Source organism: Rousettus aegyptiacus, unplaced genomic scaffold (genome assembly GCF_014176215.1).
Source record: "Rousettus aegyptiacus isolate mRouAeg1 unplaced genomic scaffold, mRouAeg1.p scaffold_m13_p_8, whole genome shotgun sequence".
Classification (NCBI taxonomy): domain Eukaryota; kingdom Metazoa; phylum Chordata; class Mammalia; order Chiroptera; family Pteropodidae; genus Rousettus; species Rousettus aegyptiacus.
In genome coordinates, this window is record NW_023416311.1 from 15,879,033 (window position 1) to 15,904,324 (window position 25,292).

At 42.4% G+C, this 25,292-nt stretch overlaps 2 protein-coding genes and 1 pseudogene across 5 annotated transcripts in view; 1 reads left to right on the plus strand and 2 right to left on the minus strand.

Annotated features, from left to right (window-relative positions):
• UNKL (unk like zinc finger) overlaps positions 1 to 8,676 on the plus strand; it is a 41,417-nt gene extending 32,741 nt beyond the window's left edge. The window contains exons 12-15 of one of the 3 annotated variants that reach the window (XM_016136643.2): positions 107 to 334; positions 2,415 to 2,617; positions 2,697 to 2,951; positions 3,885 to 8,676. In XM_016136643.2, the coding sequence (XP_015992129.2) occupies positions 107 to 334; positions 2,415 to 2,617; positions 2,697 to 2,951; positions 3,885 to 4,040 (842 nt within the window). In that variant the 3' untranslated portion in view covers positions 4,041 to 8,676. Of the gene's footprint in view, positions 1 to 106; positions 335 to 2,414; positions 2,618 to 2,696; positions 3,854 to 3,884 lie in introns of those variants that run through there. The other 2 variants (XM_016136642.2, XM_016136644.2) reach the window with 2 other exon arrangements.
• GNPTG (N-acetylglucosamine-1-phosphate transferase subunit gamma) lies at positions 6,344 to 25,275 on the minus strand. Of its 2 annotated transcripts, none has more exons than XM_016136645.2 (11): positions 25,193 to 25,275; positions 25,009 to 25,066; positions 24,858 to 24,925; positions 7,906 to 7,960; positions 7,756 to 7,839; positions 7,581 to 7,674; positions 7,395 to 7,509; positions 7,233 to 7,315; positions 7,017 to 7,148; positions 6,844 to 6,925; positions 6,344 to 6,751 (listed from the first exon to the last, which is right to left on the minus strand). In XM_016136645.2, the coding sequence occupies exons 1-11, from the start codon at positions 25,245 to 25,247 to the stop codon at positions 6,654 to 6,656; spliced, it is 924 nt and encodes a 307-aa protein (XP_015992131.1). In that variant the 5' UTR covers positions 25,248 to 25,275; the 3' UTR covers positions 6,344 to 6,653. The 2 variants fall into 2 exon arrangements, with proteins under 2 accessions (XP_015992131.1, XP_036081441.1); XM_036225548.1 differs by having other exon boundaries at positions 25,234 to 25,252.
• Positions 20,861 to 20,978, minus strand: LOC118607274 (annotated as a pseudogene).
• Positions 25,276 to 25,292: the final 17 nt, after the last annotated feature.

The following is a 25,292-nucleotide window of genomic DNA, read 5'->3' on the forward strand; positions in this document are numbered from 1 at the left end:
GGGCGGCGGCCACATCTCAGCCTGGGGGGAGCTCTGGCTCTGCATCTTCACGTGGTGGCTGCATGCCTGGGCCCCCTAGCAGCCGCCCCTCTTTGTCCCCCTGCAGGTCAGAGGTTGCCTGGGGGCTCCGCACCCGTCACCATCCCGGGCTGCCTGGCCCGCTCCCCATCCCTGCACTCCTCGTCGTCCCTGTCCACCTCCCCACTCAGTTCTCTCTCCCAGTCCCTGTCGGGGCCGCTCGTCTCCTCGGCCATGACGCCCCCCCAGCAGCCGCCACCCCTCAAGTCGGAGCCCAGGATGCTGGGCTCCTCAGCCTCGTCCTACAACTCCCTAGGTGAGCCAGGGTTTGCGGGGAGGGCCGCCCTATAGTGACGGTTTACAGTTGACTAAACCAAGGCTTCCCCATGCCGCCCTCCACACTCCCTGTGGTGTGGGCCTTGGCACTTACCTTAGGCCAACCCGTGTTCCATGTGTCTGCTGGTTCATTGGAGGTGCCCTGGGTTCTAGATGGGGTGTTGCATGCCAGCCTCTCTTGGGGTCTCAGTGTGTCCAGGATCCTGAGACACAGTCGTGACAACACTGCGGCGTGACCTGCCTTTCTCACACATGCTTTGGGATCTCTGAGGCTGCAGAGGTGCAGTGTCACCAGGGACCCCGTGCAGGAGCGGACAGATTTGTGAGAACAGAAAACAGTGCCATTTCTTATTTTGCATTATTTTTTCATTGAAAAATGTTACTTATCTTATATAGTCTGTTATACTTAAAAGAATGTTTTAAAACATCTGTTTAATTCCTAAACGGTCATGCACCATGTAACGACTTTTCGGTCAGTGATAGACTGTATGTACAATGGCGATCCTATAAGATAATAATGGAGCCGAATTTTCTGTGAGAAATGGAAATGATGCGTGGTTTGGGTGGAATTTTTATCTCTAATGGGAGCAGTATCTGTGGGACTTGGCAAATAGATTCCCTCTCACTCACAGCACTTCAATTTTGAATACGCAGATGACATCTCAGTCAGCCAGCCACTGAACTGTTTCAGCACAGAGGCTCCTGTCCCCACAGTGCTACATATTCAGAGGGCACCGTAGCCATCTCAGATCTAACTTGATGGTCTCCAGAATACACTGCTGTAAATTCTTTGTTGAGCTAAGGTCCTGTGCAAGGACACAGTTCCACACAGGAGCAACTTTAATAAATATTAAGTGCCACTGCGACTTTAGAAGCAGCTTTCTGTGGTAATGTGGAGCCAACCTGTCCCTGTAGTTTGGAAATATTTTCAGGTGTAATGACGTGAAGCGTAGTAAGTAAGGTTTTTCTCTTCCATTAATTTAATGCCAAAGAGAGCCTTTTCTGCCAGACGGATGAAGGGAGTCAAAAATAAATTTCCAAAGTCAAAAGATTGATTCCTCAGTTTTATAACCTCTCTGTGTTAAACACCTTTTTTTTTTAAATGAATACCACAAAGTTCCTTGACCCAACCACTGCTCCAACATGCTGTGGCCAAAACCACATTTCCACGACAATCCCCTATGTTCCTTTATCTCTCCATCTTGATTTCTTATTCCTACTGATCCTCAGGCCACCTTTCGCTCCCTCCTGACAGTCACTATTACAGTGATGTTTTCCCGGTCAGTTTCTCTTCGATATTTCCAATCAGTCCACCCCCACATCTCTGTTCATGGAGCATTTCAGATGCTGTTAGAAGGAAGCAGCGGGGAGGGTTTGGGGACAGTGCTTATTGAGGCTCTAGTCGTGCACAGTAATGTCTCAGGCCTGAAGGTACTCATCACTCACTGACTCCCCCAGAGCAACTCCCAATCCTGCAAGCTCCATTCGTGGTAAATACCCTATACAATAGGTGTACTGTTTTTCTAATATTTTATACAGTATTTTTATGAACATTTTCTGTGTTAGATAGACAAATACCATATGTTAACAACTGGCTGTAGTATTCAGTACAGTAACATGCTATACCGGTTTGTGGCCTAGGAGCAATAGGCTATAGCGTAGAGCCCAGGTGTGTAGCAGGCTAGACCATCTAGGTCTGTGTAAGTGCACTCTTGTGATGTTTACCTAATGATTGATGCATTTGCTCAGAGTATCCCTCGTTAAGTGCCACGTGACTCTATATAACAACAGGTGTCACCCAGGTAAACAAAAGCTCTTTGGGAGTCTGAAGATTCCACAAGTGTAAAGAGTTCCTGAGACCAGAGTTTGAGAACTGCTACGCCACACAATGCAGTCACAGAAACTTCGAATTTATTTACTTTTCTGTTTAAATCTTGGTCAGAAAGTCAGGGACAATGGCCTTGTCAGTGGAGCCCCAGAGGTCCCAGAACCTGCTCAGAAGACATCTATGAAGTCTCAGCGCACCTGGGGCTGACATCGCCTGTCTCCTCCTCACTCAGGTTTGACCAGCGTTCCTGGGAGCATCTGGGACTTTGTTTCTGGCAGCTTCTCTCCTAGCCCATCCCCCATTCTGAATGCCGGCCCCACATCCTCTGCAAGCGCGAGTCCAAATGGTGCAGAGCTGGCACGGGTCAGGCGGCAGCTGGACGAGGCCAAGAAGAAGATCAGGCAGTGGGAGGAGTCCTGGCAGCAGGTGAAACAGGTAAGCACTGAGGTGAAACTGATGTGCATGTAGGGTACCCCCTCCCCAACGCTGGCCACTGCAGCCCCGTGGGTTTCAGGCCTGTGATGCATGGCAGCGGGAGGCCAAGGAGGCAAAGGAGCGTGCGCTGGCAGCCGACAGCGCCCGGCAGCTGGCACTGCAGAAGAAGGAAGAGGTGGAGGCCCAGTTCAGGCAGCTGCAGGAAGAGCTGGAGAGCCGGGGCATGTCCACGCTCCCTGGGCTGAGGGGCTGCGGCGACATTGGCACCATCCCGCTTCCCAAACTGCATTCGCTGCAGAGTCAGCTGCGCCTGGACTTGGAGGCCGTGGATGGGGTGAGTCCTTGTTTGTTTCTGAGATACCAGCTGTCTGTCCTTGGCCCAACGTGTGGGGAGAGGAAGGAGAGGGTGACAGCCGGGACCAGGCCTGGCGCTGCTGCTTCCCCCGCGTGGTCTGTCCTGCCCCAGGTCCTTAGGTGGCTGCTCACGTTCTGCTTCAGGGAGTATGTGTACCACCTCTTTTGCCAGGCGGGCCCCGCCCTCCCTTTCCAGGACCTTCCACGTTTGCCCCCTCTCCCTGCTGGCTATGCCCGCATGGACAGGGTGGACACTGCTCTCACCGCACACCATTGGAGCCATGGTGTATGTCTGGGGCATGCAATTGAGGTCACCCTCCAGGGTCACTGGTTACCTCTTGCCTGATTTCATTGTTTTTTTTCTGGTGTAGTATAAAAGCCATTGCCCTCAGTTCAGGTAGAAACTCCTTTCACACCAGGGCGTTTTTGTTAGAGCATCTGGAGGTTTCTATGGCCCTGCCTCATCACACACCCCCTCTCTGCTGCCTGTGGCCAAGGTCTGGCTGCAGCGCACGTACCTGGCTGTTTCCCCTTCAAGTAGTCATCTCCCGGGCTGTGGCTGTTCGCTCAGCCAGGGGCGGAGTGTCGAATCAAGGTCATGCTAAGCCCAAATCCTGGCAGCCACAGGTCACAGTCCTCTATCCTGGCCTGGCCCTCCCCATGTCTGTGTGGTAGCTTGGCCCTGAGAGCCAGTTTTCTGCTTGCTTAAGGGTCTTATGGAGAAACAGCTCCCACCCCCATCTTTGTGTTCCCCAGTTAGCTCCTGGCACAGGTGTCCCACTCCAGCCCTGAGCTATACTGCAGTAGCCAGAGGGCCATCGTCCTCAAGGGTTCTCACACTGCCTCTGGGAAGGCGGGGGGCCGGTGGTAGGGAGGGTCCTCCCATGACCCTCCCGTCTTATCTTGCCCACAGGTGATCTTCCAGCTCCGAGCGAAGCAGTGCGTGGTGTGCGGGGAACGGGCCCGTGGTACCGTCCTGCGGCCCTGCCAGCACCGCGTGCTCTGCGAGCCCTGTGCGGCCAGCGCGCCTGAGTGCCCTTACTGTGAGGGCCAGCCCCTCCAGTGGTGACAGTGGCCACAGCGGCCTCACTTCCTGGTGCCACCGACGTCGGGACCCTGGCCCTGAGCTGCACCCACGATTTCATAGTATTCTCTTAACAGCAAACCCACAGCACGCCCATGCCCGCCGCACAGGGGGTCTGGGCAGGCACAGTAATTACATAGGGTTTGCGGTCCTGACACTACTGTGACCACATCCTGGGAGTTCGGGTCCCGGCCAAGCACTTTGTAAGCTGAAGAATTTAAATGGATGGTCTAAGTTGCTATAAGCTGCTTTCTAGGTTCATGTTTTTTGTTTTTTGTTTTTTTTTAATATGCGATAATATGAAGCTTTATATGTGTACTGTGAACTTAAAATATTTCCTATCAGTTTATTGTTAATTCATATAGTATGGTAAATATGAGATTTCATATTCTGAAATTAGTACTTATGAAATGAGCATTTATCTAGTAGTGAGAAATGCCTAGGATTTTTACGGTTTCAAATTAAGTGCAGACAAATAGTATTTATAGCAGAGTGATTATTGAAAGACATACATTTAGAAGTTTTTAATTTTATGAAAGGAACTCTTCCTAATAAACACGTGCATGTGCACACTAATTAGAGTTTTATATCCCAATGTCGTGACATGAGGGAGCTCGATCACGCATCTATGACCCGTGGCCACTTTTTCTAAGTGCCTGCGCCTTGCAAAAGAAGTGAGGAAAACAGTTCATTCAGTTTTCTTCCTTGAAACTTTGTAAGACAATTTGATACTAGTGAAAAGTGCAGTCAAGAGGTTAATCTTACAGAGCCGTGTTCTGGATGGGTAGTGGTGCTCCCTACCTTCCTGGAGCTGGCTGCCCGGTGTCCCAGCTAGGCCACAGTCACTCCCCACACCTGGGACCACCAGGACTCCTGCCCATGTGGGACAGGCTTGCCAAACTTTGGCATGTCCAGGTATTGTCAATCATCCATGAGACTGCAGGTTGAGGAGAGGACCTGGCCACCATGCCAGAGGACCTGGCTCTACCGTAGGTCCCTCGGCCCTTCGGCGGCAGCCTAGCTTCAGGACTGTAGCAGAAACAGTCCTGAGAGTGGGTCTAATTTTAGTGATGACGAGAATCTCCTCTGGTCTGCAGTGGGTCATTTTGCCTAGAAATCTGAAAAGTGAGATGGCTGTAGTTTACCCAAACTCTGCCCTCAGCAAAACAGGTCTAGACTGCCGTGAGAAAATCTTTCCAGAACCTGCCGCTGGGGGCGGGAGCAGGTACTAGCCTTCTGGCCTGGAAATGAACACTGACACATTTCTACTTGCCTGGGGCTTTGCCAAAGACTTTTAATAGCATTTTTTAAAGTGCGAAGTGACTAGGTAAAAATTTCTATCAGTGACCAAATTAGAATGTATTTACTATAGTAAGTTTAAAACATTTTTAATGTAAGACAAAATGATTGAAAAGTTGTCATTTTAAAGGTGGATCCATGACATTCCGCAGCTAGTCCGCTACTAAAGGTAACTATTTACTTGGTTTTAGTGAATCTATTTGTTTTTAAATATAGTGATAATGATTTATTAGCTCTTAGAAATTACGTATATTTTGTGCTACTGTTATCACTGTTTAAGACTATTTTTATTAATATTTATGCACTTGTTTCCCATTTCAGGCCTTTAGCCTTTTTTTGGGATAACAGGACTGTGTTTATGACTGATATCTAGCCTAGACATTTTCAAATTATAAACAAGAACTATTAAGCTTTAGGTCTATTTATAAGCTATTCCAGTCAGTTCTGTGGAATTTGGGGGATTGGAGGTGCAGTGTTTACAGGTGCCCTACAGCCGGGGCTGGGGGAATAGCCCTGAGCACTTGCCCTTCTCAGGTCAGGACTGGCTCTGAGGACAGGTATGCGGTGGGAAGACCAAAGAACCACCCAGAGCAGAACTCACCAGGTGCCCAGGCGCTTAGGGCCATCACTGCGGCATGCTCCGGGGGGGCTGCTCCTTGAGGTCCTCCCCACCCTTGCAGTGGCCCTGGTCTTCTGAGGGAGCAGCCCTGTGCAGGCTTCATAGGCTGAGCTGGTGATAGGCTCAGCCTCTCAGGGCACCACTGTCCCATCTGTGGGTGAGGAGCAAGGGGTGCTGGGTGTCCTCTCCCAGCTCTCCTGTTCAACATTAGCGGTAATATCGTCACACCATTCATGTAACTGGTCAGCAGACCTCAATTCAGTGTGGATGCTTTATGTGCATTAATTTATGGAAACCCCCAATCTGTATGTTTTGTTTTGAATATTTAGATGAGAATGTTATTGGAATGGAATTTTCTTAACCCAGAAGGTAGTATTTATAATGCATAATCATTTACTTGTAGTGAATTGTTTAAAGTTAACACTTGTTTAAATTTTTTTACACTATAGCATTTATGCAATGGTTTACAGAATTCATGGAATTATTTTTATCAGTATGGGAATTAAAACTTTGAATCTTTATTTGTCTGCATCTTTGAGCACAACCCTGACACAGCTACTAGCCCAGAAGGCACAGCTTTTCCCAGGACTTCTTGCTCTGCACTGTGGTCCTGGCCCATTGTTTCTTTTTTTTACTATACGATGCCACAATCTGGTTGTCTCCGGCCCAGTACCAGATTCTCACAAGGTATCTCCACGCAACCCCAGGTCACCTCGTAGCTGCTCTGTTGTCCTGTGTGTGGGTGTCTTGGAGCCCAAGTGTTCAGAGCTGGAAGTTTCTGCCAAAACACCAGGAGGCAACAGGTAAGGACCTTGTTCATAGGCAGCAGGTCCCAAGGTGGGCTTGGCCCCTTGACCAGACATGACTTACCTGCAGGCTTGGTGTAGGAGATGCCATGCTGGGTCAGCACACTTTTAAGTCTTTTAATTTCCTTTGACAGTTCCTTATGTGCCTGGAACAGAAGAGTTCGAAGGGAAAGTCAGGCCCCTTGGCAGGAGGCCGTCACTGTCCTGGGAACCCAGCCTCCTCCCACTAATCTGTACCTTATTGCAGCTCTCCAAGGTCTCAAACTCCAGGCCCTGAGTACCTCCTTCCTGCTGTGCAGAGTCATTTTCTTCTAGGGCCTTTAAATAGCCAGCATCCTCAAAAAGTGCCCTGAGCAACTTCTCATAGCCCTGAAGGTCAGGGAAGAAGAGAGAACACTCAGCTTGTGACTGTGCTGCACCCAGCCAGGGGGGATGCCTGCCCCAGCAACTCACCTGGGAAGTGATCAGTTCATCAGCTAGGTTCTGCTCCACCTGGTCCCACCGCTGCTGCAGGGCTGTGGGCAAGGCTGGGTACACTAAAATCCAGTAGGAACCAGATTTAGCTGAGCCCCTTTGCCCCCCATCTTCCCACCCCTACTGGTCTCGGCCTCCTACCTAACAAGGAATGGGGATGGCAGACAAGGGGTGTCTCGAATGTCAGCGCATAGACACAGGTGCTTGGCTCAGACACACGAGCCAATCGGTTGCTTTTTCCACAGGTAAGCTCCACCTGGGAGGGAAACCTTGGTTGATTGGTAGGTGGGTAGAGGAAGCCAGGGGCCCCCTCCCACATGGCCCCACCTTGCTCTGCCGGCTCCGGGAACGGCAAGAGTCACCATCTTTCATCCACATGGCCTTGAAGGTGTTGTTGGCAATTTCCCACTCGTGCCAGATACTGGAGAGGAGCAGAGTGTGAGGCTAGGTTGGGGAACACCATCCCAAGGAACCCATAGCCACCTACCCTTCTCCAGCTCACCCCAGGATCCCACTGTAGGCATTCCAGCGGAAGGTCTGCTCATGTTGGGTCACGTTGTGGAAGGGGCAGAACTCATACTTGTACCTGGGGGTTACGACTGCCGTCAGGGGTGTCCCAGATCCCACCCCTACCACCCCTCCCCTCACTCACATGGACTCCACCAGGCTGAAGCACTTGCCAGAAAGTCTGAAGAGATGCGCAGGCCCTAGAAGAGAATGTGAATGCTGAGTCCAGTGCAAGATCAACAACCTACAGAATGGGGCCCTTCAGGAAAAAGTCAGGCGGTTTGAAACTTTAAAATGAAACACAAAATCTTGGGTGAAATTCCAAGCTCAATTCCCTGTGAAACATCTAAAGAGGAATTCTAGAAAATGTCTGAGCAACCATGTGGACACCAAGAACAAAAACACCTTCAAGTTTGTAACACAAGGCTGTGGCATTTTCTCTTGCCCTGTGCCACCGCTCCCCAGCGTGGTCAGGAGAAACAGGCAGACCTTACCCACAACACTGCAACCTGGCTGGGGGCTGCCAGAACTGGTCTGTTTTGCCTCAGATCTCAGGTGCAGAAAGTGGGCATTGCTTGTGAAAGCTACAGGGAGCCTAGAGACTCAGAGTTTGGGGCAAGAGATCAGACACACAAAAGACCATGTAAGGTCCTGGAAAGAAGCTGGGGTGAGACTCTAGGAAATACACAAACTGGCAGAGGTGTCTGTTTTTTCAAAGGTCTAGTTTTCAATAAAAAATTGCAAGAAGTAAAAACAGGAAAACGTGGCCTATTCAAAGTTAAAAACTGACAAAGCCACCCCAGGAGAAGCCTGAATATGGGCCTTACTAAAGACTTTTAAACAACTACCTTAAATATGCTCCAAGAACTAAAGGAAAACACACACCAAAAAAAAAAAAAGAAAAAAGAAAAAGAAACTCTCAGGAAAACGATATGTGATCAAAAATTTAAAAATTATAGAAAGGAACCAAATCTGGAGCTGAAATATACAACTGAAATGAAAAATCATGTGATGACTTCAAAAGATTTAAGTAGACAAAAAAAAAAAATCAGTGAACAGAGCCTAAGGGACCGATAGGACCCATGGGAGTCCTTGAGAGAAAGGGAAAGGGGCAGATTATTTGAGGATACTATTGTTAAGAACTTCCCAATTTCATACAAATCCAAGAAGCTCCAAGTATGATAAACTCAGACCCATGCCAAGGCACAAGAGACAAATGTCAAAAACCAAGTCTTGAAAGCAGCAAGAAGTAACATCCTCGATAAGCTGACTTCTCTGCACAAACCTTGGAAGCCAGAAAGCAATGAGATGAAAGAAAATGTCTACCTAGGATTCTTTATCCAAGAAAAATACTCTCCAAAAATGAGGTAAAGAAAAGATGAGGGAGTTCACTGTCAATATACCTGCCGTACAAAAAATGCTGAAGGGAGTCCTTCAAATAAAAAAGACAGTAAAGGTAAATACATGGGCAAATTACAAAGCCAGTATTGTAATTCTGACTTGTAAATATATAGAACTTAAAAGATGGATGCATGCAAAAATATTATAAATCTATGTTAGTGGGTGCACAATATAGGTAATTTGTGAAAATAAAAGTGTAGAAATGGTGCTGTATAGAAGTTTTGATATGTAATTGAAAAGCTGGTATAAATTCAAATTCGACTTTAATAACATTAGTATGTTATGTAATCCCTATGGTAACCACTGAGAAAATAGCTATACATAGAATATACACAAAAGATGAGGACATCAAACGTCACACAGAATAGTAAGTCAACAAAAATTAATGGAGGGAATGAGAGACAAGCTATAAGACAAATTTGCCCTTTTGTTTCCGTAAGTCATCAATATGGACGTCTCATTTTATTGCACGTCATTGCATTTTACAGATACTGTGTTCTCATCAACACTGAGGCAAGCCCCTCCACCAGAAAAAGAATGACTCACTGAAGGCTCAGATGATGGTTATTTTTAGCAATAATTTTTTTTAACTAGGATATTGTTATATTGTTTTGTAAATATGATGCTATACTGCATACTTAGTACACTACAGTAAACATAAGTTTTACATACACTGAGAGAAAAAATAATTTGGGTGACTCACTTTATTGCACTGGTCTGCAACCAAACCCCACAGCATCTCCTAGGTATGCCTACAGTTACTTTAAATGTAAATGGATTAAACTCCCTGTTCAAAAGGCATAGATTAAACTATATACTGCTTATGAGAAACTCACTTTAGACCTAAAGACACAAGCAGTTTGAAAGTGAAAGGATGGAACAAAGATCTCTCGTGCAACTATCAACCCAAGAGAGCTGGGGTGGCTATCAGACAAAATAGACTAAGTCAAAAACTGTTAAGAGACAAAGGACATATACTGATAAAAGGGACTTATTCACCAAAAGATAACAATTATATGTACACCAAACGTCAAAGCTTTAAAATACATGTAGCAAACACTGACAGAATTGAAGGAAGAAACACAGTAGTAATACAGGGTTCCTCAACCCCAGGCTGCCCCTGGCACTAGTCAGTGGCCTGTTAGGAACTGGGTCACAGCGGGTGAGTGGCGAGTGAGCAAGCGAAGCTTCATCTGTATTCGTTGCCACTCCCCAGCGCTAGCATCACCACCTCAGCTCCACCTCAGATCAGGCATTAGATTCTCATGGGAGCACTGGTCGCCAATGCCAAAAAGGCTGGGGACTGCTGTAGTACTACAATGCTTGGGCACATCAATACTCTGCTTCTAAGGAAAAAAACGACTTGAATGACACTAAACCAATTGGACCTAACAGACATATGCAGAACACCTCACTCAACAACAGCAGAACACAGACACACACATGCACGCACGCACGCACGCATATGAAACATTCTGCAGGATAGACCATATGTTAGACCATATTTTTTTTAAGTCTATTAGTTCTTAATAGACTTAAAAAGACTGAAATCATATAGTTCCTTTTCTGATCACAATGAAACTAGAAATCAATAGCAGCAAAAGTAAGAATTTCATAAATCCACATAAATCACCATTGGGTCAAAGAAGTCACAGGGGAAATTAGTAAATACTTGGAAGACAAAAATGAAAACACAAGGTACCAAAACTTACAGGATATAGTGAAAGCAATGCTAAGAGGGTAATTTATAGCTGTAAAGACATTCAGAAATTTCAAGTCAATAACCTAACTTACACCTTAAAGAAATAGTAAAAGAGCATACTAAACCCAAAGCGCAGAAAGGAAATAATCAGTAAAACCAAAAGTTCTTTGAGAAGATCGATATCAACAAACTTAGACTAAGAAAGAAAGATGACTCAAATTACTAAAATCTGAAATGAAAGGAGGGACATTACCAACTTTACAGAAAAAGGATTATAAGAATGCTGTGAACAATATACACCAACAAATTAATAACCTAGATGACCTGGACAAATTCCTAGAAACACAAGCTTAAAAATTCTCAAATTCTTCCAAAAAAAGGGGGGGGAACACTTCCTGACTCATTTTTCTGAGGCAACATTACCCTGACACCAAAGCCAGAAAGACATACTATGAGAAAAGAAAACTAGAGACCAGCATCCCTTATAAACATTAATGCAAAACCCTCAGCAAAGTATTACATACAGCAAACTGAATTCGACAGCACATTAAATGGATTCTACACAATGACCGAGTGGTACATTTTTTTGTATTTTGGAATGCATTTTTGTATTCCTAAAATGTAAGGACAGTCCAAAATACAAAAATCAATGTAATACAGCCAACTAATAGAACAAAGGTGGGAGTCACAAGATCATCTCAACTGTTGGAAAAGCAAGCACTTGACAAAACAACACTCGAATTTCATGGTAAAAAGACTCAACAAATTAGAAGAAGGAGACTTCCTCAACACAATAACCCATGTGGCATCTATACACAACCCACAGCTAACATCATACTCAATGAATGATGAAAGACTGAAAGTTTTCTCCCTAAGATCAGGGACAAAGCAAAGATGCTCTCAGCACTGCCAGTAACTATTCAATATCGCACTAGAAGTTCTAGCCCGAACGATTAGGGGAAAAAAGAAAGAAAAGGCAAATGGATTAATTTGCCAAATTGGAGAGGAAGAAGTAAAATTATTTAGTCATGTTTGCAAAATCCACAAAAATCTATTAGAGTTAATAAGTTCAGCAAAGTTGCAGGATATAAAATTGATGGTCAAAAACCAATTTTTATTTCTATACACTAATAATGAACAATCCATAAAGGAAATTTAAGAAAACAATTCCATTTACAATAACATCAAAAAAAGGAAAAAAAAATTTAGGAACGTATTTAACCAAGGAGACAAAACACTTGTGCACTGAAAATTACAAGATACTGCTAAAAGAAATGAAAGACACACATAAATGGAAAGATATCCTGTGTTCACTGATAGGAAGATTTAAAATGAAGATGTCAGTACTATCCCCAACTGACCTACTGATCCAATGCAATCCGTATCAAAATCCCAACGACTTTTTTTTTTTTTTTTGCAGAAATAGAAAAACCCATCCAAAAATTAAAATGGAGACTCAAGGAAGCTCAAATAGCCAAAACTACCTTGATAAAGAACAAAGTTGGAGGACTCAACAGTTTGTGACTTCAAAGCTACTGTAATTAAAACTGTGGCACTGGCATAAAGACAAACATATAGACCAATGGCTAGAAAAGAGCCCAGAAATAAAATCTTGACTATACATTCAAATGATTTGACAAGACCATTCAATGGGGAGAAAGAACAGTCTTTCAATAAATAGTGCTGGGAAATGGGACATCCATACACTGATGAATGAAGCTGGACCATTGTTTTACACAATATACAAAAATGAACTCAAAATAGATCAGAGACCAAAACTATAAAACTCTTAGATAACATAGGGTAAAATCTTTATGACACAGGCTTTGATAATGATTTCTTGGAAAAGACACCAAAGGCAAAGGCACCAATAGAAAAAATAGATAAACTGGACTCCAAAATTAGAAATTTTATGCACCAAAGAATACTATCAAAAGAGTGCAAAGACAATGCCCAGAAAGTGAGAAAATATTTGCAAATCACATCTCTAATGAGAGCAATACCAAAATATATAAAGAACTCCTATACAACAACAAAAACCCCCAAGTAACCCAATTAAAAAATGGAAAGGGATACACTAGACATTACTTTGAAGAAGCTATACAAATAGCCCATAAGTTCAATATCACTGGTCATTTGGGAAATAGAAATCAAGTCCACAATGAGGTATCATTTCACACCCATGAAGATGGCTATTATCAAAATACAAAGTTACATGTTGGAAGATGTATAGAAATTGGAACCTTTGTGCATTGCTGGTGGGAATGTAATGTGCAGCAGCTGCTGCTGAAAACAGTTTGACAGTTCCTAATAAAGCTAAACAGAATTACATGATTCAGTGAACGAACTCCTGAGTATATACCAAAGGAGCTCAAAGCAGGGACTCAGATACCGTACACGCATGTTCATAGCAGCATTATTCACAACAGGCACAAAGTGGAAACAACCCAAGTGTCCATTGACAGATGATAGATAAAACAAAATGTAGTATGTATGTACAATGTACATATGTATTCAGCCTTAAAAAGGAAGTAAACTCTGACATGCTACAATGTGGATGAATCTTAAAGACATTACTCCAAGTGAAATAAGCCAGTCACAAAAGGAAAATTATTATATGATGCCACTTTTATGAGGTAATGTCTTAATCCATTCAAGTTGCTATAATAAAATACCACAGACTAGGTAATATATAAACTACAAAAATTTATTTTGCACAGTTCTGGAGGCTGGAAGTCCAAGATCAGGGTACCAGCATGGGTGAGGGCTGGTTCACAGAGGCCATTTTTCAGTACGTCCTCACATGGTGGAAGGGGCTAGGGATCTCTTTTGGAGCCTCTTTATAAGGCACTAATCCCATTCTCGACAGTCTGACTCTCATGATTTAAGCACCCCCCAAACACCACGTCCTCTTAATACCATCATTTTGATGGTTAGGATTTCAACATATGAATGTGGGGGGAACACAGACCACGAGAAGTATCTAGAGCAGTCAAATTCATAGAAACGAAGTAGAATGGTGGGTGCCAGGGGCTGGGGGAAGGAAACGGGGAGTGTTTAATGGAGACACGTTCAGTTTCAGAAGATGAAAAAGTTGTGGAGATGGCGGTGATGGGTCACATGACAGTGGGAATGTGCTTAATGCCTCTGAACTGCACATCTGAAAGTGGCTAAAATGGTAAATTTTCTATTTTACCACAATGAAAAAGGGGGAAATTCATATTTCCTTATACTTGCAAACAAAACACCAGCAGGTCAAATCACAAAGAACAACAGAATCAAAACAGTAAGATATTGGCATAAAAAGTGACACATGGGTCAGTGGAATAAAAGAGAGAACCCAGATGTAAACCCACACGTATATGGTCAATTTATGACAAAGGAAACAAGAATATACGATGCGGGAATGTACAGTCTTTTCAATAAATGGTATCAGTTAAACGACTATACAGCCTTCACCATACATAAAAATTAACTAAAAATGGATTAAAAACTTAAATGTAAGACCTGAATCTATAAAACTCCTAGGACAAAACAGAGGCAATAAGCTCCTTAACATCAGTCTTGACACTTATTTTTTGGATCTGACTTAAAAAAGCAAAAGTAAACAAATAGGACTACATCAAACTAAAAAGCTTCTGCACAGCAAAGGAGACCATCAACAAAATAAAAAGGCAACCTACTGAATGGGAGAAAATATTTGTAAATAATTTATCTGATACATAATTTATCATACAACTCAATAGCAAAAAAAAAAAAAAAAAGATCAAACTTAAAAATGGGCAGAGGATCTGAATGGACATTTTTCCAAAGAGAATATATAGATGGCCAACAGACACATGCAAAGATTTCAACGGCACTAATCATCAGGGAAATGCAAATCAAAACCACAGTGAGATATCACCTCATAGCTATTAGAATGGCCATTACTAAAAAGAAATAACAAATGTTGGCAAGGATATGGAGAAAAAGAAATTCTTATGCACTGTTGATGGGAATGTAAATTGGTGTAGCCACTATGGAAAACAGTATGGAAGTTCCTCAAAAAAGTTGAACTACCATATGATGCAGCAATTCCACGTTGGAGCATTTATCCAAAGAAATCCGAAACACTAATTCAAAAAGACATACATGCCCATGTTAACTGCATCATTATTTACAACAGCCAAGATATGGAAATAGCCAATAGATGACTAGATAAAGAAGATGTGGTGAATACATACAATGGAATATTATTCATAAAAAGGAAGGAAATCTTGCCATTTTCAACAACGTGGATGGACCCTGATTATTCTAAGTGAAATCAATCAGAGAAAGAAAAATACCATATGATCTCACTTATATGTGGAATTTAAAAAACAAAACATCAGACTCATACACAGAGAACAAACTGGTGGTTGCCAGAGGTGGGAAGTACAGGGTGGGCAAAATGGGTGAAGGGGCTCAAAAGGTATTAACTTCCAGTTATAAAATAAGTAAGTCATGGGGAGCATGGTACAGCATGGTAACGACAGTTAATACTGCATTGCATGTTTAGAAAGTGCTAAGAGAACAGATCTTAAAAGTTCTCATCACAAGAAAAAAAAACTGTAACTATGGTGATGGATGTTAATGACTCAGTATGTACAAATATTGAATCATATTGTACACCTGAAACTAATATGTTATATGTCAATTATACCTCCATAAAAAAGAACTGACAGCCCCTCACAGGGAGCACAACATGATGGGATGAGGCAGGTACGAGAGTATTGAGTATGCCTATGTCGAGGGCTTTACATGTGAAGCATATGAACATGTTTACATGCTAAAAGGTAAAATTCACAGGACAACATAAGACCCTACAGCTGAAATCAAAGCAAATGAACTGAACTATGTACAACTAGTCACATCACAGGGAGGAGAATCATTCTCAGTGATTTGCAAATATGTACTTTCACAAGTTAATAGTACTAATGCCATCCTAAAGTTCTGAAACCATCATGTGTATACTACAGAATAAAGCAAATAGCTATGTGAACACTATCAGCTGACATGAGACCAACTTTTCAGGAGACAGAACCAGGAAACCTTGGGGAAAATGTCTTAATGCCTGATGGCAGCGGAAAGGACTAAAGGAACGACAGGAGTACAGGGGCCAGTACTTGGAAGGAGAGAACAGCACCAATTACTGTCTGTGCTGCTTCGCCTGAGGGGAGGCCCAGCTGGTGCTATTTTAACGGCAAAGGCCAGACAGAACCCACCAGTCTCACTGGCATTAGGAACTGGGACAGGGGAGATGACAGCAGCTGCAAAGTCGGGGACAATATCAAAAATGAATGCATCAGAGGGAGTCCCCAAACTGCACATAAACCCTGCACGGGGGCAGTGTCCGGCCAAGCCCTGTGCACACACGCCTGGAGAAGACTGCACAGTCCAGTGAGGGCTGCGAGACCACGCAGGGTCAGTGTGAGCCACACAGGCTAACCGCCTGAACAAATAATGCTCTTGAAGGGAGGACAACAGAGCTCATATCAAGATGTGTTCCAAAAGAATCAGACCTACCACAAAGCAGGCAAATGCGACCCACACCTAAGAGGCAGTTACTAGAGATTCACCCAACACAACACACCTGCTAGAAGCCAAAGGATTTTAAAGCACCTATTACAACTATGCTCAAGAGCATAAAGTAAAATATAGGAATAAACAGATAGGAAATTCCAGCAGAGATTAGAAAAAAGAACCAAAGAAAATTCTAGAAATGAAAAAAGTCAGAAATAATAAGTAATTTAAACCCAGCAATATATAAAACATATGTACAGCTCACCCTTGGAATTGTGAAGGTTCACTCACACGTCCCAGAGTAAGTGGATCCATAAAGCTCTAACCCACATTGGTCAAGGGTCAACTGTAGTCAAGTTAAAGCCAAGTGGGGTTTACTCCAAAATACAAGGTTGACTTAACATTCAAAAATCGAAGCTACCCACTATATAAACAACCTAAAAAAGAAAAACCCTATGATTATCTCAATAGGTGCAGAAAAAGCATTTGACAAAACTGAACACCCATTCATGGTACAAACTCAGCAACCAGGAACAACAGGGAACTTCCTCTATCAACAACAGGCTATAAACCCTCCTCAGCAGGACTGACAGTAGGAGACTGGATTAGGAGTAAGGTAGGGACACGTACTTTCACTACTTCTCTTAGTAACACAGGAGGCATGGCCAGTGCAGTGCAACAGGCGAGGAAAATAAAAGTCACACGGATTGGAAAGGAAAAAACAAAACTGTCTTTATTCGAGCTAGTAGATAAAGAAGAAATATTAAACACCACAGGAATGCAATGAACGAAATCCAGAATGTGGTGGGGGAAAAAAACAGTTTCTTTAATAACTATATTGCAAAGAAGCAAAAGGATGGGACCTATAGTTTAAAAGAGACTTAGAGATCCAAGACGGCAGCGCCAAAGGAGGAGGCTGAGCTTGCCCCCTCCCATGAACAAACTCAAACATATAGAAAAAATTCCTCCGATGAGACAACTGAGGGCTGAATGAATAGCTTCTGAACAACAAACAAGAGAAAGAGACCAAGCAGAAGGCTGGGGAGCCACGGGAGCCCTCCAGGAGCTGTGGGATCCCTTCTGGCCAGAAGAGCTGGTAAGCACCGTTGTTTACGTCTCCTCTAGTGGGTGGAGCTCTGTTTGGGCGCTTTGGCCTACCTCCAAAGTCACCACAGGGCATTCCCAGCCTTTTGCCTCTGAACAAAGGGAGCAAGCAAGACCAACAGCGCACCTGGCCTCCCTCCAGAGCCTGCTTCAGGAACACAAGTAAGTGCCCCAGACACCATAAATGCATGCCTGGCTCCAACCAGCTTCTCGAAATTACCCAGCACATAAAGCCTACACAAGGGTCACTTCTTCACTAGACCACTTTACGTACAACAAACAAGAGACTGTATAAAGGTGTCTGGGAAGTTGCGGGAGCTCTCCGGGGACCGCGGGAATTCTCTGGGATCAGAGGTGCTGGTGGACGCCATTGTTTGCATCCCCTCCACCTCCACAGGGTGGGTAGAGGCTCGGTCCAGGTGCTCTGGCCTACCTACAAGGTCACTGCACCATGTTCCTGGACACATCACCCATTTCACACCCAACAAAGGGAGCAAGCAGGATCCATAGGGCATTACTCACACGTACTGGACTCCCCGACTGAAGCCGCTCCAGCTAGGTAGGCCAGTGCCCCAGATACTTTCAGTACCTGCTCAGCTTCCACAGGCCTGCCAAAACCACCCAGCACACACGGCCTACACAGAGACCGCTTCTGCATATGGCCACTTTTTCAATGCTGGTAGAGACACAGCTATCTCTATGTTCAAACATAAAAAGTCAAACAAAATGAAAAAACAGAAGAATATCTCTTAAATGAAGAAATATGAAAAATCTCCAGAAATGGAGATACTTTGCCTCATAAAAAATTAACAGAAATGGTCATAAGGATACTCACCAAACGTGAGAGTGGGAGTGGAATAGAGGAACTTAGAACTTCAACAAAGAGTTAGAAAGTATAAAAAAGCAAGCAGACCTGAAGAATACAGTAACTGAAATGAAAAATATATTAGAAGGAATTAACAGATTAGCAAATACAGAAAAACATATCAGCGACCTAAAAGACAGACTAGTGGAAATCAACTAATCAGAACGGCAAAAAAATAAATTTTTCAAAACAAGACTCATTTAGGAGACCTCTGCGATAACATCAAGTACTCAAACATTCATACTACAGGGATCCCAGAAGGAGATGAAAGAGAAAAAAGAACAAAGTATTTAAAGAAATAATAGCTGAAAACTTTCCTAACCTGGGAAAGGAAACAGATATCATTCAGTTACAAGAAGAAGAGAGTTCCAAAAAAGATGAACCCAAAAAGACCCACATCAAGACATACTGTATTTATAATGGCAAAAGTTAAAGAGACAATATTGAAAGGAACAAGAGGAAAACAATGAATTAATAAAAAGGACATTCCATAAAGCTATCACCTGATTTCTCAGCAGCAACTTTACAGGCCAGAAGGACATCTTTAATGTGCTAAAAGAAAGGAACCCACAACCTAGATTAATTTGCCCAGCAAGGTTATCATTCAAAATTGAAGTAGAAATAGTTTCCCAGATAAGCAAAAACTAAAGGAGTTCATCACCATTAAACCAGCTTTACAAGAAATATTAAAGATTTGTCTTTAAGCATAAAAGCAAAGTCCATAACCAGAAATAAGAAAATATGAGAAAAGAAAAAAATATCACAGGTAAAATCAAATATTTAATAAATAACAGCAAGTCAGACATGTAAAAAGCTACTAGGAAGGTTTTAAAAAGTATCAAACTCAAACTACAATAACTTCTCAGAGAATATATAATACAAAAAGGTCTAAATCATTACATCGATAACATATAGCATGGAGGAGAGTAAAAATAGAGAATATATTTGAATTAAAACACCTATCAACTTAAAATAGACTGCTATTGATATAAAATGATACACACAAACCTCATGGTAACCACAAACCAAAAACCTACGAAAGATATACAAAGAACAAAGAGAAAGGAACACAAAGGAAACACTGAAGAAAACCAAGAAACCACAAGGGAAGAGATCCAGAGAACTGTAAAAACAACCAAAAAACAGCTAACGAAATAGCAATAAATACATACTTCTCAATAAATTACTTTAAACATTAATGAATTAAATGTTTCAATAAAAAGACACAGAGTGGCTGAATGGATTAAAAAACATGACCAATCTATATGCTCCTTAAAAGAGACTCACTTCAAATTGAAACACACATATAGAGCAAAAGTAAAAGGATGTAAAAAGATATTTCATGCATAAAGAAACAAAAAGAAAGCTGGGTAGCAATGCTAATTAGACAAAATAGACTTTAAAACAAACAAAAATAAGTTTAAAAAAAAAAGAGAGAAAATGGCATAACTATAATAAGAAAGAGGTCAACCCAAGAAGAGGATATAACAAGCGTAAATATCTACACACCCAACAGAGCAGCACCTAAATCTACAAAGCAATTATTAATGGATATAAAGGAAGAAATCCACAGTAATACAATAATAGTAGAGAATTTTAACGCCCCATTCATGTTAATGGACAGATCATCCAGACAGAAAATTAATAATAAGGATATAATGGCCTTAAATATCACCAGATAAACTTAGACACGTATAGAGCAATTCATCCAAAAACTGCAGAATATACATTTTCCTCAGGACCACATGTCAGGCCACAAGACAAGACTCAATAAATTCAAGAAGACTGAGATCATTTCAAGTATTTCTCTTCAAGAAACAAGAAAAATCCCAATAAACGATCTAACTCTACACCTACAGGAACTAGAAAAAGAAGAACAAACAAAACCCAAAGTTAAGTCTATGGCCATGCCACCCCGAACGTGCCTGATTTCGGAAGCTCAGTAGGTTCAGGCCTGGTTAGTACTTGGATGGGAGACCACCAAGGAATAGAGGGTGCTGTAGGCACTAAAAAAAATTTTAAAAAAGTAAACAGAAGGAAAGAAATAATTAAGATCAGAGTAGAAATATGTAAGAGAATTTAAGAAACAACAGAAAAGATCAATAAAATTGAGCTGGTTTTTTGAAAAGATAAACAAAGTTGACAAACCCTTAGCCAAACTCATCAAGGAAAAAAAAAAAGAGCCCAAATAAATAAAATCATAAATGAAAGAAGTTACAACCAACACCACAAAAATACAAAGAAATTGTTAAGCACTATGAACAATTATATGCCAACGAATTCAATGATGTTGAAGAAATGAATAAATTTCTGTAAGTACATAACTTTCCAAGACTGAACCAGTAAGAAATACAAACTCTAAACAAATGCATCACTAGAAACTGAAGCCATAATCAAAAAACTTCCCAACAAATAAAAGTCCATGACCAGATGGCTGGCTTCACAGGTGAATTCTACCAAACAAAGAATACCTATCCTTTTTTTTTAAGCCTACAGCACTTGTCTTCCTAGGTGGTCTCCCATCCAAGTACTAACCAAGCCTGACCCTGCTTAGCTTCCGAGATGAGATGGGATCGGGCATGTTCAGCATAGCATAGCCGTAGACTACCACAATAAGATATCATCTCATACCTGTCAGAATGGTTATCAGCAACAAATCGACAACAACAAAAATGTCCTGGCAAGCACGTGAAAAAAAGAGAACCTTGTACACTGTTGGTGGGATTGTACATTAGTGCAGCCACTATGGAAAACAGTATGGAGGTTCCTCAAAATATTAAAAATAGAGCTTCCATACAATCTATCAATTCCAACCTGAGTATTTATCTGAAGGAAACAAAAACACTAATTCAAAAAGATATATGCATCCCTATGGTCACTGAAACATTCCTAGTAATAGCAGAGACATGGAAGCAACCTAGATGTTCATCAATGTGGTATATATATACAATGGAATATTATTCCATTGTATAATGAAATCTTGCCATCTGTGACAACATAATAGATGAACCTAGAGGGTATTACATTAAGTGAAATAAGTCAGACAGAGAAAAGCAAATATCATATGATTTTACTTACATGAGGAATCTAAAAAACCAAAATGAATGAACAACAAAAAGAAACAGATACATAGATATAGAGAACAAACTGATAGTCAACAAAGAGGAAGGAGGTGGGGCAATGGGAATTTTAAAAAATGGTGGAGGGACAAAAAAAAAAAAATAGAAGGAAAAAAATTTGAGAATTAGTAACTGAACATCTTTCCTCAAAGAAAAAACCAAGTCCGGACAGCTTCACTGGTGACTTTTCTCAAATATTAAAGAAGTAATACTAATCTTACTCATAAAAATAAATAAATAAAGGAGGCTTAAAGTACATGGGGGTACACATCAAGCACATGCAACACGTAGACCTTAGATACTGACATGGACAAGCCAACTATTAAAAATTTATGAGACGATTAGTGATATCTAAAACACTGTAGGGATTTTGTTGACTGGTAAGGAATTACTGCTTTTTAAAAAGCATCATGAAGCTATCGTGGCTATGCCCTTAGGAGATACATATCAAAATATTGACAAAGGAAAGAACTTGTGAAATACTTGTTTCAAAGTAACAGGCTTGGCAGGGGGAATGTAGGGTGAGAGTTGAGGCTGGGTGAGGATGCTGGGTATCTCACATACCCTTCTCTCCACTTTATATATGCTTGAAAATATCCATAACACAAAATATTTTAAGGTTAAGAAAAAATTAAACGTCAAAAATATGTGTAATAAGCAGTAAATCTAAGCATAAGCAGAAACACATGGCCCAAACTGCAAGTCAAACAGAGAAAACAATGACGTGGTCAACTTCGCGCTTCGATGTCCATCTTTGCTTGGATACATTCTAAAATAGACTAAAAAAATGCTTAAACCTCACTCAGTCACTTTGTGGTTAATATTACTGAGTTTGAAACTTTATATAAATTATAGGAGAAAGCCAATAAATATATTTATATGATTAAGGAATCCAGCTTTTCAGTATGAGAGAAAGACAAGGAATAGGAAATAAAGAAAAAAATCCTGTAATATTACATTTCAATTGGAAACTTAAATCACAAGAATTTCACAGGGTGTGTGCTTTTTGTTGTGAAATAACTATAGACTTATAAGAAGCTGCAGTTACAGAGAGGTCCACACACCGTCATCCGGCCTCCCCCAATGCTAAACCCTTACATAATGTTAACATATCACCAAAACCAGGAAACTGACATTGGTACAATACAATTAACTAGACTACAGACTATACACAGATGTCACAGTTTTTGTATGTACTTACTCAACAATAAGAAAAAACTAGTGGTACACACAGCAACATAGATAAATCCCAAAAACATGCTGCTGAAAAAGTAGCCAGACATGGGAGTGTGTGCTTTGTACCTCCATTAGGTACCTCCATGAAGTCTAAGCACCAATGGGACAACTCTATAGTGACAGAAAACAGAAAGTGATAGATGGGAGAATTTGGAAAGGGACAGAGGAATTCTCTAGGAGATGGAATTGTCCCTTACCTTTTTAGGTGGCAATTACAAAGATGTGCTCACATCGTCAAACTTCATCAAACTGAACATGTCAATTATACCTCAATAAAAATATGGTGTAAATCGGAGCCAATAATGAGACTCAAAAAGGAGAAAGAAAAAAAGGAATCCTCTTCTTTACCAGAGACCACTAGCTAATAAATGCAGAGACATTAAAGAAGCAGAAAGTCAGTACTCTTTCCCCATTAGGCTGGAACGTGAGGTTACTGAGGAAAGCATACTCACTGGAGCCAAAGGCATTTGCAGACAGCTTGCTAAGAGCAGAGAGAAACGTATTCTGTCTTTATGCTTTCAACTCCTGAATCCAACCCTTTTGCCTCCATAATGGACAGACCCTAGCAGCACTCACTTCAGTCAAGCACAGCCTTTTGACACGATGTCATATGCAGTCTACTGTGTGTTTGACCCTTGACGGATCCTGGTGTTGGGCATGGTGGGACAGCTACAGAAGGCACTCTTGAGACAACTGGGGAATGTGAATGTGGCCTGGCTATATTATAGAATTATTGCTAATTTGGGGGGTGGGGTGGGAGATCTATATTGGAAATAAATATTTAGAGATAAGAGTGTCATGATGTCTGTAACTGACTTTCGAATGGTACAGCAAAATTAAAGTTCACTTTTTTCAAAATGAAAACAGGAAGATAAAGCAGCTTGGCAAGATGTTAACTGCTGTACAGAGGCAGAAAGTATGCTAGTGTTCAATGTCCCATTCCTCTATTTTTCTATGCAATACTTTTCATAATATAAAACTGGGATAGATTTGTTTAGAGTGAAAGTCCGCATCTTTCCCCTCTCTCTGATTTCATCCTACCCCCCACCAAACTTCCCTGGCCCACCAATCTTATCTGACCACTCCTTTTGCTGGATTCCTCTTACCCACCCTGAATCCATGTCCCTTGCTCCCCTTCTTCCAGCTTTTTACCTAAATGTCACTTCTTAGTCTTTTCCTGAATGCCCTATTTAAAACGGCATTTTGCCCCAATGATACTCTCCCACACATATACTCTTGCCATACCTATACAGCATTTTTCATCATCAAGCATTCTACATTTTACCTACTTTATAGCCTACCCACCCTATTAAATTGTCAACTTCATGAGGACAAGCACTGTATGCTTTTTGTTCTTTCTGAATTCTCAGCACAGACCCTAACACATAGTAGTATCCAATAATTCTTGGATTTTGTTTCATATATTTAATATTCATTCACTAACTGAGCAATTCCACTTCTGAGATCCTACCTTAGGAAACCACACACATGAGCCTATAAAGAGGGAGTCTCTACAAGGAATGTTCTTCACAGCACTGTTTCTGATGGCCAAAAAAACATAAACAACATAATGCTTGACAATAAAGGAATACAGAACCATCCGATTAAATACTAAGCATCAAGTGAAAAGAATGAAGACCTACATCCACCACCATGAAGAGTTCCACACACAGTGACAACAGCAAATGCACAAACCTGTGTAGTAGCACTGTTTAAAAATAGATGGCAAAGACAACCAAAAAATCGCTACACGTTTTTTACTTGTATACCCATGCACGTAAAAGCATCAAAATCGCCTAGAAAGACAAATACCAAACTTTTAACAGAATCATCTTTACAGAAGGAAATAGAGAACTAAGTCCGGAGGTAACAATTTAACTTGGTACGAGAACGTTCTGGAGTATCACCATGCACTCAAAAATAATTTTAAATGGCTGGCAAACGAATGCATGGTCCTCCATGAGCTTTCAGGGCCTCTCATCCTTTCATCCAAGGCCGTCCTTCCCTCTCCAGCCCCACTCGAGCAGGCTCTCAAGTGTTGACCCGGTCCACCTCAGTCGGGAATCCAGGACAGTTCCCTGCTCCCTCCCTGCCCGCCACCACGTCCACGGCCAGGGTCCTGCACTCACCAGACACAGGTGAAGGATCCCTCTTGGGCTGGAGGCGACTGGTCTGGGGCAGGAACGGGTTGTTGAGCCTACGGGAAGCGGAAAGATCAGGGGGACTCGGGCCCTGGGCCGCCACTCAGCCCACCCTGCCGCACCCCGCGAGGCTGCTCACCCGAACGTGTTAGGCTCTTCCACCACCTTCATCTTGGCGGCTCCTGCGGACGCGGGCCCTACGGGGAACGGGGCGTTGAGGAGGCGGGGGACAGGTAGCAGGAGCGGGGGCGCGGGTACGGATTGGGAGGGAGCTTAGGGTCGCAGATGCCTGGGCGGGGGACGTAGGAGGACGGGGCACTAACCGCGCGCCGCGAGCCGGACCAACAGCAAGAACCGCGCTAACCTCGCCGCCATCATTTCGCCGCAAGCCGGGCGTGCGGTCACGTGAGCGCCTCCGGGTCA